Source organism: Podarcis bocagei, assembly GCF_964188305.1.
Source record: "Podarcis bocagei genome assembly, chromosome: 7".
In the NCBI taxonomy this organism is placed as follows: Eukaryota; Metazoa; Chordata; class Lepidosauria; order Squamata; family Lacertidae; genus Podarcis; species Podarcis bocagei.
The window spans coordinates 48,298,461-48,307,571 of NC_138132.1; the positions used below are offsets into that span (position 1 = coordinate 48,298,461).

General features: G+C 41.7%; 1 protein-coding gene across 1 annotated transcript; it reads left to right on the plus strand.

Moving 5' to 3' along the window:
* The first annotated feature begins 1,130 nt into the window (after nt 1-1,130).
* On the plus strand, nt 1,131-8,891 carry LOC308591778 (chemokine-like factor). Its single transcript, XM_081202728.1, has 4 exons — nt 1,131-1,418; nt 3,041-3,199; nt 6,382-6,477; nt 8,386-8,891. Exons 1-4 carry the CDS (start codon nt 1,356-1,358, stop codon nt 8,491-8,493), a joined length of 426 nt encoding a protein of 141 aa, XP_081058854.1. The 5' UTR covers nt 1,131-1,355; the 3' UTR covers nt 8,494-8,891.
* The last annotated feature ends 220 nt before the right edge of the window (nt 8,892-9,111 follow it).

The window sequence follows — 9,111 nt, forward strand, 5'->3', positions numbered from 1 at the left end:
TGCGTCGGGGAGGTGGTGTTCCATTTGACACTATCTGGCCTTTCAAACGATGATGCGTCTCCCTTCTTCTGTCGTCCGAATGCATCTGTCTGCATTGACTAGGGCTGCAAACCTATGTACGCCTCCCTGCGAGTAAGCCGCCCCATCGAGCGGACTGTTGCTGTCACTTCGGGCGCAGAGTGAACAAGAGGTTCCCCTCTCCATGCTGGAATTTGTATCCATATGTTGTGGACTTACGTGGTTGAATGTGGAATGCAACGTAAACCTATGTACTGTATTTATAACACTGGCTGAATGGATACTCAGAGCATACAAGCACCACTTCAAACATTACCAGCCCCGAGCGTGAAAATTTTTCTTCGTGCATTTAAAGGACGTGGCTCCCCCCCCCCCCAAGAATCGTGTCAACTGTCGTTTGTGAAGGGTGCTGAGAATTGTAGTTCGGGAGGGGACTAAAGTTTCCAGGATTCTTTGGTGGGGAAACCATGTACTTTAAATGTATGCAACCACACACGTGTACGCAGATATCAGAAAGGAGACTCGAAGATGCTTTTGGTCAGGTGTGCTTTTTATTTGGGATTATTAACCTAGCAAAAAAGCATTGTTGTAACAGTTTTGTGGCAAAATAAACCCTGATGTTCCTCTTCTAAGATATCTCCAGGTATTGAACATGAATAGTTTTGTGTGTCCAAGTTTTAAAGCCAAACCTTTTGGCTTCCGCCAAAACCCCATCATTTGATTCAGACATCAGAAGAGACGGAAAGAGCGGAAGCTGATCGGTTTTGCTTTCGAAAGGTTAGTGTGTTTTGTTAGTCGCTCTAATCAATTTGGTTTTGGAGATTAACGGAGTCTGCCCAGTGGTGGTTTTTTTAGCCGGTCAACCTAGCCGTGTTAAACATTTCATGTTGTCAACCGCCCTGTGATTTTCGGGTGAAGGGCGGTACATAAACAGAATAAATAAGAATTGAAACTGAATTTAAATTGGGCTGTTATGCTGCTGAATGAAAAGATAACAACAGGGCATTGAAATAAGATGATACCATTGCGCCCTTATTTTTTTTAAAAAAACCATGCTTGTAAATGCCCACACTCCCTGTGACGTAGCATTACTCCCGATTCATGGATCCCCTCTCTCCCTGGTCCCCCTGCCTCCATTTTTGATCCTCGCCGCAACACCCCTGCGAGGTGGGTCAGGCGGAGCGAGAGGAACTAAGCCAGCGGCTCAGCCCAGCAACCGCAGCGGGGCCTTCCGTCGGCAGCGTAGCTTGGGGCTCGCGGGCGCGCCACAGCCCAACCGGCGCTCTTTCCGGCACCGCCCGCCCGCCCGGCGCTTCTGCTTCTCCTCAGATGTGACCATGGTGGAAGTGAACTACCTTTTCCTGCACTCCGTGAGGGGAGGCCTCAAGATTGCCCGCATGGTATGAAGCCAGGCGGAGGGGAGGGGGAGGGGGGGAGCTGAGGTTAGATTTAAAATTTTTTAAAGAAGTTTTTAAAGCCTTGGCGTGTGGTGGTGGGTCTTCATATGTGCCTCCCTGCAGTCTCTTTGTTACCTCAGGGGCTCAACAGTGAAGCAAGAACAGAGGTGGAGGCTGCCTCTGAGCTTGTGCAGAGCGCATTCACTTTAAACCCTACGATTCTAAGTTTTGGGAGGGGGGCGTGGAGGGTAATGTTTCCAGATCCCTGGCATCTTTGCCTCTTCTATTTACAAATTAAGTGCCCGGTAAACAAATTGCTGTATTTTGTGTGAGAGCACATATATTATTATAATTATTATTATTATTGGAATTTATATACTGCCCTATACCCTGGGCGGTTCTCTGAGGTGGTGAGTGTGCTACTTGCATATTGATATGGATGTTGACAAGTTGGTTCACACCAATGAGGTGACTTCTGTCAAGCGATGCCACTCTGCCCTGTGTCTGTGTGCCTTAGTTTAAGTGAACCTTCAAAACATTTAACTTTGTTTTAGTGTTGCTTTCCAGCTCTTCTCTTACACTGTACAGCTGGAGCAAGAAGCGTTCCACGTTTGTCATTTTTAAAGGAACTGGAAAATTTCAGCAATGCTGATTTTTGCCTCTTGTATCCAGCCATCTATTTCCACTTCTCTGGATGTCACCCTGTTAAACTCAAATAGGACCTGCTTTGGAGTAGCTTTCTGGTGTTCTGGTGTTACAATACAAGTGTTGCCAGATATTTATTTATTTCCATGTATGAATCGCTTCTCATAAAATATCTCAGAGCGGTTTCAGAACAAGAAGACCAGCACCAATTATTGCTTATATGAAAATTAAAAGATGTTTGAAAATGCCTTTGTATGTAAACAGAGTATCAAATCCAATACAGATATAAACTGGAATAACACATACGTTCTCTCTTATCTGACTATTAGAATATATGTGTTTGTGCGTGCCTTATTATGATTATTTAATTCTTTGGGGCAAACTAGATGATAAGTGAATTCACTGAATATGTTTGGCGTTTTTGTTTTCTAAATAGCTGCATCTAGTCTGAGGTTTTTGCCACATGACAAAAGTAGCGTTCAAAACCATATGGCAGCTGTTTGTGTTCTTCAGTGCACACACATGCACACTTCTTTGGGGACCCATGTATAGAAGGCACCTCCTTAGTCTCTTGTTTTGAGGGGGGGAAGAAAACAGTACACCTCCAGATCTTTGAATCATAGGGAAGGCAAGTTGTATTCAGGCCCATTTTAAAGACACAATGTAGATCCAGTGTTTCCAAATAAAACATTGATTGAACAAATACCAAATTTTAAATTTATAAATTACGGTAGTATTTTAAAATTTGGGTGTGATTATTTTAGTAACTTGAAGGTAATAGCTCAGGGATAGAACAACTGCCTAAAACCCTGGAAAGTCACTGCCAGCCATTGTGGCAAACAATACTGAACAAGATGAACCAGTGGTCTGACTATATGACAGCATCCTATGTAAATAGTTTTGCAACATTGGAATATTTGTAGTATGACTATGTATGTATGTATGATCCTAAGTCAATATTCTGTCTTTCTTTCTTGCAGCTTGTAGCTTTTATGGCAATCATCTGTTTTGCAGTTAACAGATCGCATGAAGCATTTTTAACACTCGTGATCATTGAATTTGTCATTACTTTATTATTCTTTTTACTATATCTGCTGAATCTGCAAAAAAAGCTGAATTTCTTATTTTGGCCCTTGGCTGTAAGTATTAATGTGCACAAATTATTGTTGTGTATACATGCCTTGCAAAAGTACAAAACCAAACGGCAGGAATTGTGCTGGTATTTCAAACTTCCGCCCTTCCATTTCCAAAACAACTGTTGGGAGTAGGGAGCATCCTCCTCCCACCTGTCCTTATTACCACAATACAAGACAGTTATTAACATTCAGACAAAAAAAAAAGCTACACTATTGAATACCGTACAGCAAAATAAGAAACAACAAAATGTTATATTTTCAGTCCTTTTAATTGTTTGTTTATTTTTAATGCAGTTAATTCAATTTAAAAACAAATTGAACTGAAGAGTACATATATAGAGGTGGTTTTTAAGTATTATTTTGGGGAACTCTGGGGGTGTTCCCTCCCCCCCCCCCGGCCTTCTGAGGACAGAGATGTGGCCTTAGGGGAATCAGCGATAGATCTGGGTTCGAGCATCACTGCTCAGAACAGACCCGTTGAAATTAACGCTAAGTTACCTAGAACTAAAGTTGGCTACAACCTATTGTTTTGCTCTCTTTCTGCCTCCTATGGCAGGGAAGGAAGTACTTAGCATACCTTGGGGATGTATTCGATTATGTTGTTGAAACAGAGATTAGGTTCAAACAGATCTCTTTCACATAGAGTATTATATTTGGATGTAGGTGATTCACACATGTATATCTCCCAGGCTGAAATCCTAAAGACACATTTGCAAAAAAGTAAGTTCCACTGAACACTCTGTGATTAATTCCATGCATAGGATTGCACTGCATGCCGATAAGACATTTTAAGCATATACTTAAAAATGTAAAGCATGAATGCTACAAATGCGTGTTTGCAAACAGAATTACACTACCAGGGAGCAAATAGAGGCAGTACCTCCCAATTGATCATACCTTCACCATCTGAAATGTGTGAAATGGCCCTCACATCTGTTTGTATTGCAGGTGAAGTCCATATGATAGGAAAACTATGTGCAGTTTAAATTGCAATAGCAATTTAAATCGCGTAAATGCAAATGATTGCTTGGTGGTGCAATCACTAAGTGCTGAAGAAGAGTGTGTGAAGTTAAAATCTAAGCTTGTTATTTTATTTTGTGCATCTTATTCTAATCAATAATAGTTCACCACCCTTTTTTGTTTGAGGCAACATGTTTACAGTGTCATATATTACAAAAGTGAATATTGTGCCTTTAACTATCCTACTTGCCCCCCACCAACCATATGGTTCAGTATTGTTAACTTAGTTAAGAAACACAAGGTTCTGTAACCTACAACAGAATATGCAGCAGAGAAATGATAGATTGCTTGATTGTGTTTGATAAAGTAAAATAATACATACTTAACTGACCAATAACATCGGTTCTGCACCACCAACAAAAGTCCTGTCCCCCAACTTAGTCCTGCCCTCCCAACAAAAATCCTGGATACAGCCATTTCCAGATTCAAGGGATGTTCTGGCAAAGTCCCATCCAGGGGTCTTTCCCAATGTCTGTGGGTTTATCAGCACCATCATCACAATCTGCAAGCTATGACTGTGAACTATCTGCTATTTTAAGTTTCTCATATAGTACCACTGTGGGCCACTGCTGGGAATTTAACATGGCAGATGGTTCACTCACCCACTACTAGGTAGGGGGTTGGACTAGATGACCCTTAAGGTCCCTTCCAACTCAACAATTCTATGATTCTATTAAATAACAAAATCCCTGATCATGGATCTCCCATGTAATGTCTAATTTGACCCTGAACGTGCAGATTAGAATCTGATGAGCGGTTCACTTGGGGATTTTTTTTATTTTTATTTTTTGAAAACAATGAACTTTGAACTCTACTGAGACAGCACTACTGAGAGAAGGCCACTTGGTGTCACTGTTGCTTGGATTAGGATGTCTATCTCTTTGTACTCATCTTTTGAGAGAGCATAAAATGATTAAAATAATGTAGATTTGCCATAGAAGTCTTCGTTGCTGTCCAACATAGGATTATTTGAATTGAATACGTATATTTAAGATTGGCACCAGTCAGATTAAACTATAATTAAAAAGTTTAAATTATTCCCCCTGCAAAAAAAAAAATCCATTTTTTTTCTCAGTAAACAAAGGTAAACCTGGGGGGGGGGGGAATTACAGAAAAAGAGAGCAGAGAAATGGGGTCAAAAGATGAGAGAGTGGTAAGCAGAAAGGGGAAACTGAGCCTGTTGCACACCAGGTGGTGATGTGGTTGAGCCTTCTTTGGGATGGTACTCAGACTCTGTAATTCTAACCCCCTTGGAATGCCCCAACTTTGATGGGATTTGGCACCAGGTTAAAACGTGTGTCTTCTCCTGGGCATATGGTGATTGCAATCTAGGCTATTCAAGGTCTGAGGAAGTGTTGAAATACTGCAGTTACATGTGATGGTCTTATACCTAACTGATAATTTTAGTTTTTTAATTGTTTCTTTGCATAATGTGTTGTTCTATTATATTTTGGTAACTGCTGCATGATTCTTTTTTGTAAATAAGGAACAGTCTAGATGTTTTGATAATATATAAATATCCCTGTATCTTGGGTGCCAAAATAACTTTGCTGGCCTCACGTATGTACTATGCACCCTGGCTTACAGGATGCCATTGACTACACAACCTCAGGTAGCAAAATGCCTGGTCCTGGAGTCAACATTAAGCCAGTGTTTCCCAACCACTGTTCCGCGGCACACTAGTGTGCCGCGAGATGTTGCCTGGTGTGCCGCGAGATGTTGCCTGGAGGGAGGCGAGCGAGTCGGGCGGCGAGAGGCGGGGCGGCGGCGGCGAGGAGAGGCCACCCAGCGCGGGGCTCTCGCCGTCTGCCTGCCTGGCTGCCTGCGAGCTCGGCGGGCAGCGCCTCCATCCGCAGCGCCCGCCTCGCGGCTCTCATTCCCTGCCCCTGCCAAAGCTCACCCAGCCAAGCCGCGCTCTCCTTCCTGCCTCGCTTTGCTGCCTCCTCCCCCCCACCCCCAAAGCTTGGAGGTTCCCCGGCAAGGGGGAGGGAAAAAAATTGAAACTTACACTTTCGTGCGTCCCTCCCGGCGTGACGCTGCGCGCTGACGTCACGGGGCTGTAATGGTGGTGTGCCTCGAGATTTTTTTCATCAAACAAGTGTGCCTTTGCCCAAAAAAGGTTGGGAAACACTGCATTAAGCCATGTTATTTGCTATATTTTTCAGGATGCTTTCAACTCCCTGGTGGGGGCGCTGTTTCTCTTCATTGTGGGACTGTGTGCAACAGTAATAAAAACCGTAGTTGAAACTTTGGTTGGAGGGGTAAGTAAGAGAGTCTGGATAGTATTGTCACATAGAAATGAAAACCAGAGGAGCCTTTCAGATGTGACATTCCCAGCTTGGTAGACCATGGCTTGCAAAATTATGACTGCTTTCAGATACTATTTTAATAATTTTTTCTGACATTTACTTACTTGATAATTCCAGTTACAGATAGGTAGCCGTGTTGGTCTGCCATAGTCAAAATAAAAAAAATACCTTCCTGTAGCACCTTAAAGACCAACTAAGTTAGTTCTTGGTATAAGCTTTCGTGTGCATGCACACTTCTTCAGATACACATGTGTATCTGAAGAAGTGTGCATGCACACGAAAGCTTATACCAAGAACTAACTTAGTTGGTCTTTAAGGTGCTACAGGAAGGAATTTTTTTTATTTTTACTTGATAATGTTTGCTTTTATGTGATCTTTCACACAATATACAAGCCAGTTTTGGAAATTTAGCAAAATCTGCTCATTTCCATGTTAATTGTTTCCATTTGCAACACTGTTTGACCTGGAAAATTGTGGGGTGGAATTTTGGGCAGCATCCTGGCCACTAGTCATGTCACAAATTTTGGGGTGGTATTCCAGCATATATTCCAAAATGTCTGTCCAGGCATTTTCATGGGTGAATCGGGGGGGGGGGAGGGAGGGAGGGAGGGAGGGAGTGCATGTGCATAAAGGGTGGGGGCTGATAGCATATCATTCACTGGTGTCATGGTGGTGTCTCTTGATCAAAAAACCACAGTTCCATAATGTAGTGTAAAAAGAATGTTCTTGTTCTTACTGGAACAGAAGTGCTAGCATCATAATCAGGAAAACCAACCCAATAATCCCCATATCTGAATGCACTCTGTGTTCTGACTCCAGCCATTGGTGAGAACTTTTCTCCTAATACAAATAGCTGGTTAGGACAGATCTAAATCAGGACTATAGTGAAGCATTTGAGTCTCCTATCCCAGGCCAGAATCATGATTGGACCTCCCACACCTGCTTTTTACTCTTAAAGAAAAATATCAGTGTGTTTCTAATTGCGTGAATGGAATTACATCTAGTTTGGCGCAAGTAACAGTGAAATCAATGGAATTCTGCAAAAGTTAATAATTTCATTCAGTGAGTTGTTATTCTGCCAGTGGAGCCAATAATAGTATTTTCTGCATTAAAATGGAGCAATGGCATACCAGTTCATATCACGTTTCTTATATGAAAGAGAAGAATATAATTTACATCCAGACTTGCCAAGTGCAATGGTGCCCAATCAGTTCTGTTAAAGTAGGTATGTTATCCTTCTTCACCATCCCCATTTGTCTAAGGTGCAACTACAGTGATACCTCTGGTTGCGAACGGGATCCATTCTGGAGCCTCGTTCGCAACCTGAAAGGAACGCAGTCTGCGCACCCACGGGTCGCAATTCGCCGCTTCTGCACATGCGCATGACCTCATTTTGCGCTTCTGCACATGCATGAGTGGCGAAACCCGGAAGTAACCCTTTCCAGTACTTCCGGGTCGCCGTGGGATGCAACCTGAAAAAACGTATCATGATGCAAACGTAACAAGAGGTATGACTGTACTGTATCCCTATTTTACCATGGTCAGAGTAGCCTATTGAGATGAGTAAGTATTGGAGCCTACTGGAAGAATACAACTGATAGAAGTCAAGCAAGGTCAAACCGGAGACAATTTCCCCAAAAACGTTGGAGCAGAGATTACTTTATGGAACACAAGATAAAAAGAATTCAGTTTTTTTCATCTATCACAAATTAAACATCAAAATTGAAATTCACAGGACAGGACTCTTTGATGAGCTGTGGCAGATGCTGTAAACTAGGCACAGGCTGTTGCTGTGATTCAATAAAGAATAATGCCCAGAACATTTTACTGGCATCTGAACTACTTTCTTTTCATTTGCAGGTGTTTTGTCTGATCCTGTGTGCTCTCTGCATAATAGATGCTGCTTTTCTTTTGAGGAAGATTACATTTAACCAAGGAGCACCAGCGGGGGATGATATTAACAATTAGAATGATCAATGAACAATAGGCTGCTCGTGCCAAATTTTATTTATATTTTTCTAAATCTGAAGAGCATGTAACGAAAGTCAAATTGATTTCAAAGAGAGATTTTAAAGTAGAAGCTTAACTCTCCCAGGAAAGTGAGCAGGGTTCTGAAAACGTTTTTGTGCTCTTAGATTAGAAGAAACATATTTATGAATGTTAATATATAGTATTCTCATGTACTACTTTTCTAAACTTGTTTACCTATTCACCTGTATGAGCCATCTTGAATTAAGAATAATCCTGTGAATTTTATGGAATACCAATTCTAACCAACATTACATTTCAAATTATTATCAGATGTAGCTTTATGAACTGGTTTGTGTTAATGTTTTTAATTAAAAAAAAAGCTTTACCTGTAATAATACTGAATCATAAGTGTACTGTATATTGTTGAGCACACTCCCAATTCCCCTAAAAAAGTGCAAGGGTGGGTTGCACTGAAGGGTTTTATTTTTGAGTAAACATACATAGGATTGCAATGTAAGTTTATTTTTCCTGAGAGAATATTGGAAAGTCGTGAACTTTTTGTAATGCAGGGGTGGGGACCAGGATTTGACCTGCATGCTATTTTCTGAGTTCCCT